At 46.3% G+C, this 21628-nt stretch overlaps 2 protein-coding genes and 1 long non-coding RNA gene across 3 annotated transcripts; 1 reads left to right on the forward strand and 2 right to left on the reverse strand.

Moving 5' to 3' along the window:
• The first annotated feature begins 144 nt into the window (after nucleotides 1-144).
• Nucleotides 145-7276, forward strand: LOC136449218 (methionine aminopeptidase 1-like). The gene is made up of 11 exons (XM_066449109.1): nucleotides 145-282; nucleotides 720-875; nucleotides 1034-1094; nucleotides 1493-1584; nucleotides 2014-2097; nucleotides 2200-2267; nucleotides 3422-3492; nucleotides 3627-3758; nucleotides 4275-4380; nucleotides 4771-4808; nucleotides 5188-7276. The coding sequence occupies exons 1-11, from the start codon at nucleotides 169-171 to the stop codon at nucleotides 5415-5417; spliced, it is 1152 nt and encodes a 383-aa protein (XP_066305206.1). The 5' UTR covers nucleotides 145-168; the 3' UTR covers nucleotides 5418-7276.
• A 6-nt stretch (nucleotides 7277-7282) lies between these two features.
• On the reverse strand, nucleotides 7283-14672 carry LOC136449219 (alcohol dehydrogenase class-3-like). The gene is made up of 11 exons (XM_066449110.1): nucleotides 14539-14672; nucleotides 13790-13891; nucleotides 12727-12956; nucleotides 12039-12171; nucleotides 11773-11859; nucleotides 10906-11035; nucleotides 10233-10363; nucleotides 9301-9373; nucleotides 8946-9008; nucleotides 7855-7993; nucleotides 7283-7568 (listed from the first exon to the last, which is right to left on the reverse strand). Exons 1-11 carry the CDS (start codon nucleotides 14557-14559, stop codon nucleotides 7544-7546), a joined length of 1134 nt encoding a protein of 377 aa, XP_066305207.1. The 5' UTR covers nucleotides 14560-14672; the 3' UTR covers nucleotides 7283-7543.
• Nucleotides 14673-15701: 1029 nt separating this feature from the next.
• Nucleotides 15702-18208, reverse strand: LOC136449221 (uncharacterized). Its single transcript, XR_010757998.1, has 2 exons — nucleotides 17952-18208; nucleotides 15702-17345 (listed from the first exon to the last, which is right to left on the reverse strand). It is a non-coding gene; the product is annotated as an uncharacterized lncRNA (long non-coding RNA).
• Nucleotides 18209-21628: the final 3420 nt, after the last annotated feature.

Genomic DNA, 21628 nt, shown 5'->3' on the forward strand with positions numbered 1-21628 from the left:
GTTGTATTTAACGTTAATGCCATGTGATACAGAAAAAAGAGAAATTGTTTCACAAGAATATCAGGCATGAATCATTGCGAGTGGGGATGTATAATTTCCGTATAAGTAAACTGAGAGAAAAAGTTGACTACTCCTTTGCACATGCGGAGGTCATGACCTGTGTAAAACATGGCGGCGGCAGAGACGGCTGTGTGCGAAACGGACGGGTGCAGCAACCCTGCCCGGCTGCAGTGTCCCAAGTGCCTCCAGCTGGGCATACCCGGGTCATTCTTCTGCACACAGGTGCGTGTGTACCTCACAGGTGGCCTTCGGAACGTTTTACAGCGTTGCTTAGCTACCCCGGGTAGGGTTAGCGGTGTGGGAGGGGGGCTGTATAGACGCTAAAGGAAAGTAAACCGGCTTCTTCTCATCACAGGTGGGTTCATAACGTCGGTAACTCACGGATGAAGGGGTGTGTGTGTGGTGGCGGGGGTAGGCAGCGCTGGACTTGGTGGGAGCTGATGGTGGTGGAGGGGGTCAGCAGCCTTGGAGTGGGGGGGGGGGGTGATGGAGAGGGTGTGTGGTGTCGGGGGTAGGCAGCGCTGGGCTTGACTTGGAGGTGGCTAACGGTGGTGGAGGGGGGAGCTGTGTGGGAGGGGGTGTGGGAGGGGGTGTGGTGGCGGGGGCAGACGGTGTTTTGTTTCTGCTCATGTCTCATTCGTCTTCTGCTCCTTTCTCAGGACTGCTTCAAGGGCAGCTGGGGGTCACATAAGAAGCTCCATAAAGTCGCGAACATCAAATCCCCAGAGAGCGGAGCGCCCCCTACCCAGTCAGCACAGAACTACAATCCCTGGCCAGGATACAGGTTCACAGGCAAAATACGGCCCTTCCCACTGGTAAGTCATGTCCCTGTTCACAGGCAAAGAACGGCTGTAAAGTAAGAACAACTGGTGTACTACTAGTACTGGTAAGAACTTCACTTTGGGGTACATTTACCCCAGTTAAGTATAGCAGGTTTTTCTACCAAACCTTCAATGCCTGTTCTCCCTTTCAGAGTGCAAAACGTGAAGTGCCTGACCACATCCCACGGCCGGACTATGCCGACCACGCAGAGGGTAAGGCTCTGCCCCGACTGTTTATACTAACTATATATAAACATCTGAAACACACCTCCTCACCGGGCAGAGAATAAGGCTTATCTTTGCACTCTACCCCGACTATTTATAACTGATAAACGTCTAAAACACGACTCCTTACAATGCTGAGGGTACTAGTAAGGTTGGTCTGTGCGCTCTCTCCCAGCTGATCTTAAACACACCTCCAGACTATGATGACTGTGCTGCGGGTAAGGCTTAGCAAATACTGAGCCCTTTGTCAGGATATTCACACCGTCTTCTGGATAAAAATGTCCGGTTAACTTCCAGACCAGGCAGACTCTTCAGGGTCACTGAAAGTATCTTCCTCTGACTTCACCCAAGTCTTTATTGACCCACTGATGTGCATCTCTGTGCAGGGGTGCCCTCTAGTGAGCTGGCGTTGAAAGGCAGCACACAGATCCGGGTCCTGTCTGATGAGGAGATTGAAGGCATGAGAGTCGCTTGTCGGGTAAGAACAAAACATGCAAAAACATGCCCACATACACGTAGGCATGCAGACACACACAAATGAACACATACACTTACACATGCAGACACACATACATGGACACATACACACACATATACACTTACACATGCAGACACACACACATGAACACACATGAGAATAAGAACCTTACTTTACCAGGTAAGAACAAAACATTCAAAAGATGTTTCCCTCTTCACACATACATGTGCACACAACTACACTTACATATTCCCCCCTCACACACTCACATATACAACACACACACATATACAACGCACACATACACAGACACACTCACAACACACACACATGTACTATGTACCCCCTTACCAAGGGGCTATGGGGTAAAGGGTGTGTGTTACTTTTACCATGTAGCCCCCTAACCACTAACCTTCCCATGTCCTCCAGCTGGGCAGGGAAGTTCTTGATGCGGCAGCGGCGGCCATCACGGTCGGCGTGACGACGGATGAGATTGACAGAGTGGTTCACGAGGTGAGTCCCACCTGCTTTGTCATCTACACAAACTTCTCATGTTGTTCAGATTCCTCTATTTCAACCTGAAACCAACTTAAAACTGATTTTATTTCATTGCAGGCAAGTGTGGACCGCGAATGTTACCCCTCCCCACTCAACTACTACACATTTCCCAAGTCCTGCTGCACGTAAGTAAGCACAGTACAAGTAAACACAAGTAACTACACATTTCCCAAGTCCTGCTGTACGTAATTAAATACAAGTAAACACAAGTAACTACACATTTCCCAAGTCCTGCTGTACGTAAGTAAATACAAGTAAACACCAGTAACTACACATTTCCCAAGTCCTGCTGTACGTAAGTAAATACAAGTAAACACAAGTAACTACACATTTCCCAAGTCCTGCTGTACGTAAGTAAATACAAGTAAACACAAGTAACTACACATTTCCCAAGTCCTGCTGTACATATAAGTAAACACAAGTAACTACACATTTCCCAAGTCCTGCTGTACATATAAGTAAACACAAGTAACTACACATTTCCCAAGTCCTGCTGTACATATAAGTAAACACAAGTAACTACACATTTCCCAAGTCCTGCTGCACGTAAGTAAACACAAGCAAACACCAGTAACTTTGAGCTGCATACCGGTACACAGAACCGGTACAATCAGTTAAGTACAAGTCCAAAATACCTGAAACCAGGTGTACCGGTACTGTCATCATCATCATATCGGGCAGCTTGCTCGGACTAAGGCTGCTCTCTCCCTCCAGGCGTCACGGTCTACCATTAGTTGGTCTAGATCTTCAGACCTCACCCCTACATCCCCAGCAGTTGGTCTATGTAGGTCCGTTGGGGTCGCCCGACACAGGAGTGCCCATGAGTTGGTGTCCAGAGCAGGAGTTTGCTTACAAGCTCCACCAGTACTGTACCAGTACTAATCAGGTCAAGCCTGGCTAGGATAGCACATCAGGGGATAGGAACTTTGACAAACAAAATTACCATGAAATTACCGTAGCAGTGGACAGAAACCACATCTATACCTTCATGCAGCACAGAAAAACACCCTCGTAAGGCTTAATTAAGGCGGGAGTCGAATTTTCATGTGTTTTCATAAAAATAGTACCTATCACAAATATTATTTGAACAAGTATTTTAGGTACAGGTTCAGGTCCGGACCTGTACCTGAACCAATGTACCTGTACCTGTTCCTGTACCTAAAATTTATTTAGGTACACAGCTCTACTGTCTGGAATGTTAAAAACACTGATCCTTTAAAAAATCAGCCAACTACTCATCAGCTATGTTGATCCCTAACTATCCCACAATGCTTTGCAGCTCTGTGAATGAGGTCATCTGCCATGGCATCCCTGACCTTCGACCCCTGCAGGATGGCGACATTGTCAATGGTGAGTGACATCAGCACTATGCTTGGTGACATCCCACAGTGTCTATGCTGAGTAACAACAGCTGTATCCTTACTCAGGCTTCTAATGACATCACTTCACTCCATTCATACAACATTCCGTTAATTGTTCTCCAGTTGACGTGACCGTGTGCCACAGAGGTTTCCATGGTGATCTGAACGAGACGATTTTTGTGGGGAAAGTCGACGATGACAGCAAGAAGTTAGTTCGTGTGACGCACGAATGTCTGACCAAGGCCATTGATGCAGGTACAAATACTCATTCAGCCAAGCTGGACATAGTTGTTTTATCAGGAAACCTTCGAAACACCTGTGTAGTTAAACCAGGTGTTTTTCTGTGTTGTAGTTAAACCAGGTGTTTTTCTATAATGTAGTTGAACCAGGTGTTTTTCTGTGCTGTAGTTAAACCAGGTGTTTTTCTGTGTTGTAGTTGAACCAGGTGTTTTTCTGTGCTGTAGTTAAACCAGGTGTTTTTCTGTGTTGTAGTTAAACCAGGTGTTTTTCTGTGTTGTAGTTAAACCAGGTGTTTTTCTGTGCTGTAGTTAAACCAGGTGTTTTTCTGTGTTGTAGTTAAACCATGTGTTTTTCTGTGTTGTAGTTAAACCAGGTGTTTTTCTGTGTTGTAGTTGAACCAGGTGTTTTTCTGTGTTGTAGTTAAACCATGTGTTTTTCTGTGTTGTAGTTAAACCAGGTGTTTTTCTGTGTTGTAGTTAAACCAGGTGTTTTCTGTGCTGTAGTTAAACGAGGTGTTTTTCCATGTTGCAGTAAAGCCAGGCGTGAGGTATCGGGAAGTCGGCAACATTATCCAGAAACACGCGCAGGCTAACGGGTTCTCTGTGGTGAAGACTTACTGTGGGCACGGCATCAACCAGTGAGTACAGGGGGGTATTGGGGATGGGGGGGGGCAGGCTTCACAGTACAGGGGGTACAGTACAAGGGTACCACGGGGGGCACAATACAGGGATACCAGGGGGGGGGGGCACAGTACAGGGGCACCACGGGGGATACAGTACAGGGGGTGCCTCTCAAAGTTGCCTTTCTATCGGCATGGCATCAAACAGTCAGCGAAGTATCCCAACATGCTCCATGGTATTTTATGAACCCCTACCATAGCCTTACTCCATTTAACATGTGACATGCTACTAACCCCTACCATAGCCGCCATAGATTTCTGGATGCGAGATCGTCAGTCCTCAAGCGGAGGGTTATCCCAGCTAAGACTGTAGCCATTATGTTATTATTTTTGTTTGTTTCTTTGCAGGTTGTTCCATACGGCCCCCAGTGTGCCACATTATGCAAGTAAGTACTCATCAACTTTATTACTAAAAATTACATTTACTCTGATATAAGCTGAGTGTCATGTTTTGCTTCATTTGATGAGTTGAAAGTTATTGTGATACATTCACTTTACATAAAAATAGCCAGTCAAGGTATATGAGCATATTCTGTGTATATGCAACGGTGGGATCCTCCGTCTTCCAAAGAAGCCAAGCCAAATAAGTTTAGAATTGAAAGTCAGCATTTACCAAAGACACATGATACACTGTTCTACATTATTTGTCTGCCCTTTTTATGCTACTTGTAATTAGTCAACAGGCCGGTCACCAACTTGCAACAAAACTTATAATGATCATCCCTCCAGAACTTACGGAAAGTTCTCTTCTTGGCCCTTCTGCAGAGAACAAAGCGATCGGGGTGATGAAGCCGGGCCACACCTTCACCATCGAGCCCATGATATCGGCGGGCACGTGGCGCGACGACACCTGGCCCGACAACTGGACGGCGGTGACGGTGGACGGGAAGCGGTCGGCGCAGTTCGAGCAGACCCTGCTGGTCACGGACACCGGCTGCGACATCCTCACCAGGCGGCGCGACCGCGACGGGCAGCCGTACTTCATGGACGGTTAAACTTGACCAGTCCAGTTTCACTTCATGGACGGTTAAACTTAGCCAGTTTCATGTCATGGACGGTTAAACTTAGCCAGTTTCATGTCACGGTCGGTTAAACTTAGCCAGTTCCATGTCACGGACGGTTAAACTTAGCCAGTTCCATGTCACGGACGGTTAAACTTAGCCAGTTCCATGTCAGGGACGGTTAAACTTAGCCAGTTCCATGTCAGGGACGGTTAAACTTAGCCAGTTCCATGTCACGGACGGTTAAACTTAGCCAGTTTCATGTCAGGGACGGTTAAACTTAGCCAGTTCCATGTCAGGGACGGTTAAACTTAGCCAGTTCCATGTCAGGGACGGTTAAACTTAGCCAGTTCCATGTCACGGACGGTTAAACTTAGCCAGTTTCATGTCAGGGACGGTTAAACTTAGCCAGTTCCATGTCAGGGACGGTTAAACTTAGCCAGTTCCATGTCACGGACGGTTAAACTTAGCCAGTTTCATGTCAGGGACGGTTAAACTTAGCCAGTTCCATGTCAGGGACGGTTAAACTTAGCCAGTTCCATGTCACGGACGGTTAAACTTAGCCAGTTCCATGTCATGGACGGTTAAACTTAGCCAGTTCCATGTCACGGACGGTTAAACTTAGCCAGTTTCATGTCATGGACGGTTAAACTTAGCCAGTTCCATGTCACGGACGGTTAAACTTAGCCAGTTTCATGTCACGGACGGTTAAACTTAGCCAGTTCCATGTCACGGACGGTTAAACTTAGCCAGTTTCATGTCACGGACGGTTAAACTTAGCCAGTTCCATGTCACGGACGGTTAAACTTAGCCAGTTCCATGTCACGGACGGTTAAACTTAGCCAGTTTCATGTCACGGACGGTTAAACTTAGCCAGTTTCATGTCACGGACGGTTAAACTTAGCCAGTTTCATGTCACGGACGGTTAAACTTAGCCAGTTTCATGTCACGGACGGTTAAACTTAGCCAGTTTCATGTCACGACGGTTAACTGGTACACAAAGTAAAGCGTTTATCAGCAAGCTTTCCAAAAATTGCCCTGCCCCTTGCTGGCGTCACACTTCCGCTCAGGTCAAGCGAGGTAAAAAGAAACTTGAGAAGGATGAGAGGTTGGGAAAAGCTCGTTGGTGAACGCTTTACTTTGTGTGCAGAATTAGCTTGTACATTTGTCCCTATGGTTTTAGCCGTTCTGTATGGTTCTAGTTAGCTGGTTAAGTGGCACTGGTTAAACGGTTTCATATTCTTCATACAACAGATATACAACTGGAAATGTCTGCACTTCAACAGCCCCAGACACACTCTACAGTTCACTGATTTTATGAGTAAAACCTGCCACTTTCAAGTACATATTAATAAAATAGACCTTCGAGTCCCCATTTTGAAGCTTTGGTGGTCAGTTCTTTGTCAGCCCCACTGAAACATGAATTGTACCTGAATGTGAGTTTTAGTGTGATACTGATGACTTCGACGGTTCGACCGCAACACGTGAAATGCTCCCAGGAGCAGAAGGAAAGTTGGGCAGGAGGATGCGAGACATGGCCTGATCTACCGCCCTGACTAGGTGAAGATTACATAATATCTATTTTCTTTCTACCTGTCGAGTTAACAACAATGTTCAAAGGCAGGGATGAAACAAAGCTTGGGATCACTGCAAGACACCTTTTTAAGGTTTGTGGGGCAGCAAATCTAATTCAAAAAACACTAGAGGAATCATCCTGACTACAGGCTGACTTGGGTATTGTTTTGCTGGCTAGATGTGACCTGTAATCTCATATCAACAAAATTTGATTTTTACTCCTATCGTTTGATGTCCCAGAATAAAGGTTGCAAGATGAAGATGATATCAAGACGAAACAGTCGTCGCTTGTATGTTTTTATTGTTGCATCACATGCAGCATGTCACAAGGCACAAAGCATCATGGGGGAAATCTACTGTCTGGGAAAAGTGGTCAGGAATAGACGTGAGACTGAGGCAAACCGTCTGCCGTTTGTAGCCATCATTACTGGTGGCAGCCGGGTGTAACCAGTCACAGCCATCATAACTGGTGGCAGCCGGGTGTAACCAGTCACAGCCAGTTATAACCGGTTGCAGGCTCAGTCCGGATTGTGCAGCACGGTGCCTCAGAAGTGGACCACAGACCGGATACTGGAGAGAAATAAAACTCCTGTCACCATTTTGTAGTGAGGATAAACAAATACACTCTTGAAGATATATATATATATGCTACAGATTACCTTTGAGGAGGCAAGCAATATTCATATGAACAAAGAGGAATTATAGTGACTAAACTTCAGTCAGCCATATTTGTTGCAACACTATCTGATGTTTTCTAGGCTAGGAGCGTGAGCAATATGATAATAGATTATCACAATAACAAACACTTTCTCCAAACCTCTCACCATATAAGGACACCCAGAAGGCACTGCCTTACCTCTCCCCAGCATGCATCAGGTGGAAGGAGTCGTTGATCTTGTCGAGCGGGAAGTTGTGCGAGATGAACTCGTCGACCTGAATCTTCCCGGACTGGTACTCTTCCACCAGCTTGGGCACGCTGTCCACACTCTTCCAGCCTGGGGGTTATACAGGGGACAGCACAGGTTATACAGGGGACAGCACAGGTTATTCAGGGGACAGCACAGGTTATACAGGGGACAGCACAGGTTATACAGGGGACAGCACAGGTTATACAGGGGACAGCACAGGTTATACATAGGACAGCACAGGTTATTCAGGGGACAGCACAGGTTATTCAGGGGACAGCACAGGTTATTCAGGGGACAGCACAGGTTATACAGGGGGTACTGCACATGTTATACAGGGGACAGCACAGGTTATACAGGGGACAGCACAGGTTATACAGGGGACAGCACAGGTTATTCAGGGGACAGCACAGGTTATACAGGGGGTACTGCACATGTTATACAGGGGACAGCACATGTTATACAGGGGACAGCACAGGTTATACAGGGGACAGCACAGGTTATACAGGGGACAGCACAGGTTATTCAGGGGACAGCACAGGTTATACAGGGGGTACTGCACATGTTATACAGGGGACAGCACATGTTATACAGGGGACAGCACAGGTTATACAGGGGACAGCACAGGTTATACAGGGGACAGCACAGGTTATACAGGGGACAGCACAGGTTATACAGGGGTACAGCACATGTTATACATAGGACAGCACAGGTTATACAGGAGTTATAGCACAGGTTATACAAGGGACAGCACAGGTTATACAGGGGACAGCACAGGTTATACAGGGGGTACTGCACATGTTATACAGGGGTAAAGCACAGGTTATACAAGGGACAGCACAGGTTATACAGGGGTACAGCACATGTTATACATAGGACAGCACAGGTTATACAGGGGTTACAGCACAGGTTATACAGGGGTAAAGCACAGGTTATACAGGGGACAGCACAGGTTATACAGGGGACAGCACAGGTTATACAGGGGGTACAGCACAGGTTATACCGGGTACAGCACAGGTTATACAGGGCACACTTAACACACCTCCGAACGCCGTTCCCTTCCACACACGGCCAGTCACCAGCTGGAACGGACGGGTCGAGATTTCTGTGGCAGAAAGAGAAAACAGTATTAATCATAAAAATGATGATGATGATAAGATGTTACACCAGTAAATGCGAGACAGCTTCTATTGCCAGTCTATAGCTTACCCTGCCCTGCTGCCCCCCCGACATCAATGGACTAACCCTGCCCTGCTGCCCCCCCTGACATAAATGGACTAACCCTGCCCTGCTGCCCCCCCGACATCAATGGACTAACCCTGCCCTGCTGCCCCCACCCTGACATAAATGGACTAACCCTGCCCTGCTGCCCCCACCCTGACATAAAATGGACTTACCCTGCCCTGCTGCAGCGACCCCGATGATAACGGACGTTCCCCAGCCCTTGTGGGAGGACTCCAAGGCTGCTCGCTGGAACGGCAAAACTGGGTTTAACTCTGGGCCAGTCACAAAACTGGGTTTAACTCTGGGACAGTCACAAAACTGGGTTTAACTCTGGGACAGTCACAAAACTGGGTTTGACTCTGGGACAGACACAAAACTGGGTTTGACTCTGGGACAGACACAAAACTGGGTTTGACTCTGGGCCAGTCACAAAACTGGGTTTCAGTTTGGGACACACAAAACTGCATGGGTACACTGGAAGGTGTGAGGGTTTCCATTGTGGCCACGTTGCCGCCGGTTACCAGTGTGCATGTTGTCATGGGTTACTCACCATGGTGTGCACGTTGCCATACATGTAGGTTACTCACCATGGTGTGCACATTGCCATACATGTAGGTTACTCACCATGGTGTGCACGTTGCCATACATGTAGGTTACTCACCATGGTGTGCACATTGCCATACATGTAGGTTACTCACCATGGTGTGCACGTTGCCATACATGTAGGTTACTCACCATGGTGTGCGCGTTGCCGTACATGTAGGTTACTCACCATGGTGTGCACGTTGCCATACATGTAGGTTACTCACCATGGTGTGCACGTTGCCATACATGTAGGTTACTCACCATTTTGTGCACATTGCCATACATGTAGGTTACTCACCATGGTGTGCACGTTGCCGTACATGTAGGTTACTCACCATGGTGTGCACATTGCCATACATGTAGGTTACTCACCATTTTGTGCACATTGCCATACATGTAGGTTACTCACCATGGTGTGCACGTTGCCATACATGTAGGTTACTCACCATGGTGTGCACATTGCCATACATGTAGGTTACTCACCATGGTGTGCACGTTGCCGTACATGTAGGTTACTCACCATGGTGTGCACGTTGCCGATGCACTCGAAGGTGAAGTCCAGCCCGCCGTCCGTGAGCTCCACCAACACCTGCTGGATGGGCTTGTCGTGGTCCTTGGGGTTAACGAACTCCGTCATGCCGAATTTCTTTGCTGGAAAACAAGAATCAGACTCATAATCATATACAATACAGAAGTATATCTAGTTATGTCTGGGCTGCAGAAGCGTTCTATTGGGATGTTCCACATTGTGTGATAATTATCACACAGGGTTCTACTTTTATCACACAGGCTTCAATAGACTATCTAGAATGCATTTCGGGTGCGCCGATTGCGCAGCTGTCGAAAATTCAAATACCTAATACGTACCTATTTCACCCTTGTCAGGGTTGACGATATGTACCTATTTTAGCCTTGGCAGGTTGATGATACGTACCTATTTTAGCCTTGGCAGGTTGATAATACGTACCTATTTAGCCTTGGCAGGTTGATGATACGTACCTATTTAGCCTTGGCAGGTTGATAATACGTACCTATTTAGCCTTGGCAGGTTGATGATGCGTACCTATTTTAGCCTTGGCAGGTTGATGATACGTACCTATTTAGCCTTGGTAGGTTGATGATGCGTACCTATTTTGGCCTTGGCAGGTTGATAATACGTACCTATTAAGCCTTGGCAGGTTGATGATACGTACCTATTTCCGCCTTGTCAGGGTTGATGTCCACTCCGATGATACGTGAGGCGCCTGCGACCTTTGCCCCCATGATAACAGCCAATCCCACGGCTCCGAGGCCCCAGACTGCCACGGTTGACCCTGACTCGACCTTCACATGGAAGTATAAAAGTTTCAGGACCTGAAGACCTATAACCCAGCATGCTTTGCCTTGATACCCAGCATGCCTTGCACTGTTACCCAGCATGTCCTGCTGTCATCCCAGGATTTTTTAGCGGCAAGGAATTATATCTTATTATTCCTCCTTAAACTGAGGAGATTTCAGATGTCTGACAAGTAAGCAGGTAGACAGAAAGACTGGTGGGACTAAAACATCGCTGTCTTAGACCGCTGAGTCAAGGGGTGATTGACAACACAAGGTGTCAAGTCAACGTTGTCTCCAATCAAATTCATCAGATGCCAACTCGGGAAGTCTGAGTCACCTAGCAACAAGCACCCCTGTCTCCATCAGCAGTGATAAGTCAGCATGGTGTAAATGAACATAATTTTCCATCATTGCATATCTGACTTGTCGTGAGCAGACCTTTGACTTAAAATCTTTTCAATTCCAACATCACAACCTGTGTTGAGACTAACCTTAGCTGTGTTGAGACTAACCTTAGCTGTGTTGAGACTAACCTTAGCTGTGCTGAGACTAACCTTAGCTGTGTTGAGACTAACCTTAGCTGTGCTGAGACTAACCTTAGCTGTGTTGAGACTAACCTTAGCTGTGCTGAGACTAACCTTAGCTGTGTTCAGACTAACCTTAGCTGTGTTGAGACCAACCTTAGCTGTGTTGAAACTAACCTTAGCTGTGCTGAGACTAACCTTAGCTGTGCTGAGACTAACCTTAGCTGTGTTGAGAGCAGCGCCGTAGCCGGTGGAGATGCCACAGCCCAGCAGACACACTTTGTCAAGAGGAGCCGATTCTGTAACCTAGAAAATATCAATTAAAACATTAAACAACATAGAACTCAGACACTGTTGACTCATAGAGATGTGGGATTTTCACGGGAGATGTGGGACTTCTGTGGGGAGATGTGGGACTATATATATATATACACTAAACATGTTTACAGAACCATCTAGTACAGCGTCTCCAGCACAGCCCTGACCTTGCAGAGAGAGATGTCGGCCACCACCGTGTACTCGCTGAAGGTCGAGGTCCCCATGAAGTGGAACACCGTCTGACCTTTGCAGGTGAAGCGAGTCGAGCCGTCAGGCATCACACCTTGACCTTGGGTCACCCTGAAGAACAAGATTAGAAATCATCCACTGCAGAATTTCAAGTTTCGACCAAAAACACTGGCTGTAGTTGTTACACTAAGCTACATGCATGTATCCCACCTGGCACCCAAGGCTGACACTGGTAACAAAGGTAAAGGTAGTCCCAGTTGGGGCAGTGGGTTGTCAGTAACTGTCTAGGGCACGGTATTGGGGCAGTGGGTTGTCAGTAACTGTCTAGGGCACGGTATTGGAAGGTGGAGCCTAACCCTCTCCTTTCTCCACCTTTTACCTCCCCAACCGAAGTCAGGTACCCATTTTCACACCTGAGTGGAGTGAGGAAGTAGTGTTAAGTGCCTTTCCCAAGGGCACAAGATCGATGACAACACGACAACACAGGTAACAATGGTACCCCAAAAATAATTACTCAAGCAACTGGATAACATTTTGAATCAGTCAGACGTTTCAGACAGCATCCGCTGTCTTTTGTCAGTGACTAAGGATAGGACTGGAAAACCAGGTTTTATACCAAAACTCCATGAACAGATATGTTTATTGCACAGGTGGCTTAGTTCTTACCTGATTTTCTGGCACAGGTTGGTTTTGGGGCTCTTGCAGAACTTGCACTCCTTGCACTGTGGGACGTAGAGGGGGATGACGTGGTCGCCAGGCTTGAACCCGGAGACGCCCTCCCCCACACTCTCCACCACCCCACCCCCCTCGTGGCCCAGCACCACCGGGAACTTTCCCTCCGAGTCAAACCCGTCCAGGGTGTAGGCATCCGTGTGGCAGACTCCTGTAGCCAGTACCTGCAGGAAAAATGTAGCGTTTATACCAGCTGCTGTGTGGCAGACTCCTGTAGCCAGTACCTGCAGGAAAAATGTAGCGTTTATACCAGCTGCTGTGTGGCAGACTCCTGTAGCCAGTACCTACAGGAAAAATGTAGCATTTAAACCAGCTGCTGTGTGGCATCTGTGTGGCAGACTCCTGTAGCCAGTACCTACAGGAAAAATGTAGCGTTTATACCAGCTGCTGTGTGGCAGACTCCTGTAGCCAGTACCTACAGGAAAAATGTAGCATTTAAACCAGCTGCTGTGTGGCATCTGTGTGGCAGACTCCTGTAGCCAGTACCTACAGGAAAAATGTAGTGTTTATACCACCTGCTTTGTGGCATCCATGCAGTGTTAGTCAGTGATAACCACATGCACACAGCTCAGTCAGTGATAACCACATGCACACAGCTGAGTCACTGATTACCACGTGCACACAGCTGAGTCAGTGATAACCACGCGCACACAGCTCAGTCAGTCATAACCACATGCACACAGCTCAGTCAGTGATAACCACATGCACACAGCTCAGTCAGTGACAACCACGTGCACACAGCTCAGTCAGTGATAACCACATGCACACAGTCAGTGATAACCACGCGCACACAGCTCAGTCAGTGATAACCACGCGCACACAGCTCAGTCAGTGATAACCACATGCACACAGCTCAGTCAGTGATAACCACGCGCACACAGCTCAGTCAGTGATAACCACGTGCACACAGCTCAGTCAGTGATTACCACGCGCACACAGCTCAGTCAGTGATAACCATGCGCACACAGTTCCTATTTGTGATAACAGTTCGACTCACCTTGATGCGGACTTCGTGCGCCCTCGGAGGAGCGACTTCGATCGTCTCGATCACCAGCGGCTTCTTCGCCTCCCAGGCAACCGCCGCGCGGCACGTGATGGGCTGTAAACAAACAAACATGTGATGGGCTGTAAACAAACAAACAACACGTGATGGGCTGTAAACAAACAAACAACATGTGATGGGCTGTAAACAAACAAACAACATGTGATGGGCTGTAAACAAACAAACAACACGTGATGGGCTGTAAACAAACAAACAACACGTGATGGGCTGTAAACAAACAAACAAACAACATGTGATGGGCTGTAAACAAACTCAACCAAACCAGAATATCTTTGTACAGTTACATGACACAGGTTTGACAACTTGACGTCATAATTAGTTAGTTATCAATACGTTACATCATGCCTGTACTCAAACCCTTAGTTATTCACATGAGCAAGTAAAGACATTCACAATCCATGGGTAGACTGCTGCCGCTGTTAATACTGTGTCCCGTGAAACGCTGACCGACCGGCCGGCCGTCCGTGCAAAGTTGCTGACACATGATAGCACACACGGGGAGGGAGGGGCGGCCTCACATGCTCATGTAACCTGCAGACAAACTCTGACCGTCCCAGCCTAGAGCACTACCCACTGAGGCGCCTTAGCTCACGTCTACCCCGTCCTTCGTGAGCCTGTACCCTCTTGAACGATCCCACTCCATCCGTACCCCCCTGAACCCCCCTGAACCCCCCCCCCCGTACCTTTCCTGCAGTCTCCGCCATGCTTGCAGCGTCTGTCGGCCAAAGGTCAAAAGTTGAGGTTTTGGCGTGCCGTGTGCAAACTTGTGGCGTATCCAGACCAGCAGGCAGAGAGAGTCAGTCTGTGTAACGCCCGTCCCGCTGCCCGGGGCTACTGTCCCCTCCCCTCCTGTTGTCACGGGGTATAACGTACGTCACGGGATGGCCAGACACATTCGATGGTCGCAGAGATCTTTCAGCCGCAACGCGCAGACACATTCGACGCGCCGCGGAAAAACCAGCCGTCCGCGCGGTCCTATCAGCCGCAACGCGCAGACAAATTCAACGCCGCGCGGACCTCTCAGCCGCTCGCGCGGAAAAATCAGCCGTGGGACAGCGCCATCAGGTGTCTCACTACTGCCTTCAGAGAGCGCTGGAAAGGCCGCGCCAAGGTAGGTCCTCCACAATTTCCTTCTCTAGCATCATATAGAGACATCGACTGGTAATCTAAATAGGCCTATCAGGTGCCAGACTATCTTATGGTCATCCGGAGCCAAAAATAATCGGCAGGTCTTCAAATTAAGTCGAGATATAGGGAGAACAGTTCTAAATCGGTGACACACCACATCGAAGTTGTCAAGGTAAACAATGGCCAATGCTGTATTTTGGGCCATTAGAAGCAAAGACATCTGCGGTTTTGACGTCTTTTAGTGTGATTGGGTGTCCAGAACAACGTAACATACTCTGGAATTGATATAATATTCCCACAGAGCGAAAATATGTGATACCGCTATATAACGCCCCCCTCCCCATTTTCTAGTAAAGTTACGGCCCATATCTTATACATGTAGTAGTATAGCAAACATTAACAGGCAATAGTGTCTTTGTCGCCTCGATTGATTTTGGCGATATGCGGGGAATACCTTCTGTCACTTTAAGGGATTATCCTCATCTAGATGATTCAACGAACATCTCATACGTTTCTCGCAAGAACCAGAACAGAACAACGTAACATACCCTGGAATTGATATAATATGCCCACAGAGCGAAAATATGTGGTAGAAGTGATACCGCTATATAACGCCCCCCTCCCCCATCCTTCAGTACGAACCACCACTTATAGCAGTATTAAAGCCATAAGAAGCGATATTGTTGTGGCCATTTAAATGAAGATACATAGTCATCAATGTTTGTCCAGACAAAGGCATTCATTTTTGGAATTTGCATTTCAGCCATGGAGTTTGATGAGTAGAACAGGGTTTGTGCATGTGACCACAAATGTAAAACCACCTGTTCCACCCTACAAGTCTAGCCTTCAGGAGGGAGGTGTAGAACCGCCTGACAAGCCATGCCTTGGGGAGGGACAGGGTACCTGGTCTTCAAGTAACAGCACCAGTGGATCCCGTACAAACACCAGCACCAGTGGATCCAGTGAGGGTTCAGTGTCTTTGGAAGAGTCCAACGAGTCCGATGACCTACCTGGTGTGGTTGTGCCAGCTGAAGATGTAGAAAAGGATGTCTCCTCCCCCACACGCAGGACTACAGTACAGTCTGTGTACACATGGCAAGTGCTAAGCGAACAGTGGTTCACTAGATGAACACAAGCGTCGCTGCCATGGGGCTGATAAAGGACCAGCAATTTAGTTCTGCAATAAAGACTTTATTTATGCTAGAGACTTTCAGGATCACTTAGTTGAATCATCCAAGGAGTGCCCAGTTTGTCAGAAAGAGTTCAAGTGAAGAAGCACATGATAGTGCACTCAGATTGGGATTTTTGTAACAAATGTGGAAATTCCTTTAAGTCATAATATAAGAAGTCCTAAACATCATCACAGAACCCATGACAATCCCAGAGTAAAGACGTTTGTCAGTGTTACAAGTGTGAACACAGGTTTCATAAAAAGGAAGAACTCGTGTTAATCATGCAGTAATTCTGGTTCATATAATTATATTTGTTGTTTCACAAGAAGGTATACCTCATGTATAATGCACCTGTACAGTGCCATCATTGATTTTCATCTGTAGTGTTGGGAAAATGATGGCGTGGAGACTCGGTATTTGACTGGTTTTGACTTTGTTCTTCTTTTTTCAAGAGTCAATATTAATATACGATCAGAATACTTTAATTTGTAATCTATAGCAATAAATTAAGCAACAGTGCAATATGATTACAAGATAGTCATTTGCCAAGTGATGTATAACAAGATCAAGAACATGGAATTGCAATTCAGCAAATATATATGTTGTAAACAACCAGAATAAATTCAGTTATATATACAATGTACCTATATTTTGTGTGTCATTTTTGGATTAACATTTCAGGAATACAGGTGCAATGCAGATGGTCAGTACAATGATGCAACGCTGAGATGGTCCATTACTTAAATCTGTAGATATAACAACCTGACAAAGTATAGTCTTCATCTAATATCATGTGCTATTTCAAACATACTGCATAGTACCAAAATTGACGAATAATCTTCTCAATACATATCTCTATGAATATAGATTTCTACTGCAAATATGGAGTTATTTGAATATTCAAGTTGTACATTGTATGATTTCCGTTGCTTAGCGCCTTTCGTATAAAGGGAGAGAAGCCTACAGTCCAGAAAAAGTGTCATTGACGCTAGCTTGAGTAGGAGTTGACCAGGAGATTTGTGTTTCTTTCTGCCTGGGACTTGCTGCAGTGCTGTCATCAATGCCAGTGTTATTTTCTGTTACCCATACATCTTCAACTTCGCAATCTGTGTTTGCTTTCCAGGTGCCCGTTGCTTTGTTTCTACGCCTTTTCTGCGGATATAGTGTCAACCTGAGTCGACGAGGCATTTCTGAAAAATATCAGGGTTGATTATTTGCAGTGACACATTATACCTGGGTAATAGTTATACTAGCAATATAATAAACAATCTTGCGAGAAACGTATGAGATGTTCGTTGAATCATCTAGATGAGGATAATCCCTTAAAGTGACAGAAGGTATTCCCCGCATATCGCCAAAATCAAAGACACTATAGCCTGTTAATGTTTACTATACTACTACATGTATAAGATATGGGCCGTAACTTTACTAGAAAATGGGGAGGGGGGCGTTATATAGCGGTATCACATATTTTCGCTCTGTGGGAATATTATATCAATTCCAGAGTATGTTACGTTGTTCTGGACACCCAATCACACTAAAAGACGTCAAAACCGCAGATGTCTTTGCTTCTAATGGCCCAAAATACAGCATTGGCCATTGTTTACCTTGACAACTTCGATGTGGTGTGTCACCGATTTAGAACTGTTCTCCCTATATCTCGACTTAATTTGAAGACCTGCCGATTATTTTTGGCTCCGGATGACCATAAGATAGTCTGGCACCTGATAGGCCTATTTAGATTACCAGTCGATGTCTCTATATGACGCTAGAGAAGGAAATTGTGGAGGACCTACCTTGGCGCGGCCTTTCCAGCGCTCTCTGAAGGCAGTAGTGAGACACCTGGTGGCGCTGTCCCACGGCTGATTTTTCCGCGCGAGCAGCTGATAGGTCCGCGCGGCGTCGATTTTGTCTGCGCGTTGCGGCTGATAGGACCGCGCGGACGGCTGATTTTTCCGCGGCGCGTCGAATGTGTCTGCGCGTTGCGGCTGAAAGATCTCTGCGACCACCGAATGTGTCTGACCATCCCGTGACGTACGTTATACCCCGTGGTTGTGTTACGCGCCGAAATGACCCATTGGAAAAATTGGTAACGAGAAGCCATATGCGTACTTCAGTCACGAGAAACCAAATCAGGCCGTGACATGTGTCCCCGTAGTGCCGACAAGTCAGATCACCGCAATGTCAATTCAGAATCCAAAAAATTGTTTGACGTGTCAAACGCATCATTTGGCGAAGTTTCAGAGTCATTTTACGGTCTGCATGGGGGTTTCGGGAGGACCGGTGATAATGTACTTCCGGTTCATACAAACCGAGCCTGACAGAGCACAACGTACGTACGGCTTTCGAACCCGTTTTTAGCTACTGGTTGATAAATACCCTTGAAATCAGTCCATTCCTTTTTGGAAAAATATTTCGTTATAAATAGTGTGAAATAACGTGGAGTATTAAAACACAAGATAACAGTTACTCAAGGATCGACGTAAAGTGAAGTTACTAGTTGCTGGGAGTCACATTGTAAAGCTATATTAAACTCTGAGACGGCCTGCATGACCTTTTTCGTAAGGCGTAATCAGGCCTTTTGGGTCTTCGTAATTCGAAGGTAACCGCATTAGTGAATTAGCCGCAACGCGTAATTTGTCGCTTTCAGTCAACGTGAAAGCGTAAAACTTTATGCAACGTAAAATCCATAAATTATTAGTAAAGCGTTACTAAGGCTGATTTCAAAATGGTCCAGTGACTCCAGTCCACAAGCGAGCAACTGATTATGATGGCGCTCGTCATCATGTCTGCCATGTTTTCACTAAATGAAGCTTGGACGGACGATGTAAGAGATCTTTGCTTGCAATGCAATAATCATATATTCCAGTCAAAAGTGAAAGACGTCTAGTTCACTTGACTACGTCATATTTCACAAACTTATTTCAGCGACGTAATTGGACGGTCTCGTATTACGCCGTAGTTCTCTCTAACTGGTTACTAAGCTTGAGGTAATTTTTGAGTAGTTCCGTTTCTTGCATGCCTTCAAAAGTCAAGGTAAGGTGTGACTACAAATACATCTACATGCGGGGTTTGCGGAAAAGGCTGGGCTGTCTACCTGGCCTGGCTAGCTGGCCTGTCTACCTGGCCTGTCTACCACGTCAGGCTACTCAGATCCCCCCATTCATACCCCCACAAATTTTCAGACACGTATGCAGCTGCGCCCTCTAGCGGAATGTATCCAAACTACACACAGTGCATGGTATATAGCATAGAGCGTATTGACCAGAAATCTACAAGTAAAGAAGAAATAAACTGATCCAGATATTTGTTTACTTTTGTGAATTTCTAAGGGTACGCAAGCAGAAAAAGAGTAACAATGAAGGGGAAGGAAACGGTTCTCGTGGTTGGTGTAGCAAACCGCGATACTTGCAGTTTGGCTAAACAAAGGAACGTAACCGGAGGCCTGGCTGTGGGCGAAAAAACAGATGTTGCCAGAGGGCGGGCCCGAGTATGTCCCCTGGCATGTAATTTGATGACATGTAGCGTTAACTTTCATCAACCTTTGTGGAGATAAGGTCGTACACACGTCCATCATACGATGGTGTGCATCAGGTCGATCCGGAAGGGTCTCTGGGCCGACAGTGTAACTAGCGAGATAGATCTTTGTTAGCCCGTCACTCTTCATAAACTTTGTAGGTGTGAGTTCATCCAGCGAGTAGTTCAATTCATGGTTTATAACACTGACATTTCATACCGTAAAGATGTAACGTTAGCAGTGGGTTTGCATACGGCGCTCATTCATAAGTACGTGCCCGTATATGATAACAATGGACTATTCAAGTTCGTATCTTGAAAACAGCAAGGTCGCAGCATGTCTCTAAGCTCGTAATCACCAACAACTGACGACTGAAAAATCGGTTTGAATTTCACGCTTTAGGGGGGGATTGACGAGCTAATTGCCAACATGGCCTTCAACTCGGCTGAATTTCTCAGTGTGGAGCACGGAATATTCCAGAATGAGATACAAAAAATGTTTCTTGAAATTTACAAAAGCCCACACCTGTGTCTTGCGAGTGTATCTATTCTTGGATAATTCGAGCTAACACGGCATGCGCTGTTTAGAACTTCTCCGCGTTCCGCCATATTTTTCGATCATGTGATTTTCCATGTGGTCACAAACGTAAAACGCAAGACAGCGTCAACGATACTTCCACTATTGTTAGCACAGCACCAATCGGCAAAATGAATTTTGAAGATTTTGAAAAGACTGAGTTTGTTTGTGACGGAAAAACACTAGTTGTAGAGTATGTTAGTGTTATTTTTCATGCTTCAAATGCTACCCTTTATCCAACAAAATGTCGTAACTCTCCAGCGCAAAACGCTGAAAATATTATAGATACGCGGCTGTGAAGCTTTAATTCTAGTTATAAGTATATTACAAGACTGAAGCTCATAGTTCATGTGTTTAATGTCACACACACCTTTACGAAAGGACTTGCGTTTGTTTAGAGACAATACTGTACGATGATGACTATAAGATCTTCGATAACATGAAGGGAAAATGACAGTCATTTTTAGTCTGTCAACTTCCGCCGATAGCCACGTGCTCACATAGCCTCTCCACTCTGTTTTGATGCCAGGGGACATACTCTGGCCCGCCCTCTGGCAACATCTGTTTTTTCGCCTATAGCCAAGCCTCCGGTTACGTGGTTCCTTTGTTTAGCCAAACTGCTACATGTAGTATCGCGGTTCGCTGCACCAACTACGAGAACCGTTTCCTTCTCTGTCATTGATACTGTTTATCTGCTTGCATACCCTTTATATAATAGAAATTCACAAAAGTAAACCGAAATATCTACTTTCATGCCCGTAGCCAGGATTTTGAATGGGGGGGTTCTTTTTAATTTTTAAGGGACCAGCGAGCGCCGTAGGCGCGAGACGAGCGCCGCAGGCGCGAGCTTCCTAGGGGGGTCCGGGGGTATGCCCCCCCGGGAAATTTTAAAATTTGAACCTTCTGATATGGCATTTCCTGTGTTTTTGAGAGGATTTCAAATGAAGAAATCAGAGACAAAGTTAGCAGTTTTTCTAGGATTTCAGCTCCGTTGGTGATACAAATAGATCCACCTTGAAAAAAAAAAACTTATAAAAACCCGTGGACGATAAAAAGTGGACCCTTGAGCGTTTCAATTTCTAACAATTGAACCTTTTGAAAGGGTATTTCCTGTGTCTTTGAGAGAATTTCAGAGGAAAAATCAGAGACAAAGTTTTTTCTAGGATCCTAGCCTCAGTGGCATTGCTGGTGATACAAATAAGTCCACCTTGAAAAAAAACTTGAACATTAAAAAGTGGACCTTCAAGCCTGTGAAAGTGGACCTTCAAGCCAATGGGGGGGTTCGTCCGAACCCCCCGAACCCCCCCTGGCTACGGGCATGACTTTACTTATAGATTTCTGGTCAATACGCTATATGCTATACCATGCACTGTGTGTAGT

Source organism: Branchiostoma lanceolatum, chromosome 14 (genome assembly GCF_035083965.1).
Source record: "Branchiostoma lanceolatum isolate klBraLanc5 chromosome 14, klBraLanc5.hap2, whole genome shotgun sequence".
NCBI classification, from domain to species: domain Eukaryota; kingdom Metazoa; phylum Chordata; class Leptocardii; order Amphioxiformes; family Branchiostomatidae; genus Branchiostoma; species Branchiostoma lanceolatum.

Excerpts from the sequence above, each read along its gene's own strand:
- LOC136449218 (XM_066449109.1), top strand. The coding sequence starts at position 169 with ATGGCGGCGGCAGAGACGGCTGTGTGCGAAACGGACGGGTGCAGCAAC. Across the intron at positions 2,268-3,421 it reads TTTCCCAAGTCCTGCTGCAC|CTCTGTGAATGAGGTCATCT; the intron begins GTAAGTAAGCAC and ends AATGCTTTGCAG. Across the intron at positions 4,381-4,770 it reads TGTGGGCACGGCATCAACCA|GTTGTTCCATACGGCCCCCA; the intron begins GTGAGTACAGGG and ends GTTTCTTTGCAG.
- LOC136449219 (XM_066449110.1), bottom strand. The coding sequence starts at position 14,559 with ATGGCGGAGACTGCAGGAAAG. Across the intron at positions 13,892-14,538 it reads TGGCGGAGACTGCAGGAAAG|CCCATCACGTGCCGCGCGGC; the intron begins GTACGGGGGGGG and ends GTTTGTTTACAG. Across the intron at positions 12,172-12,726 it reads AACCTGTGCCAGAAAATCAG|GGTGACCCAAGGTCAAGGTG; the intron begins GTAAGAACTAAG and ends CTTGTTCTTCAG.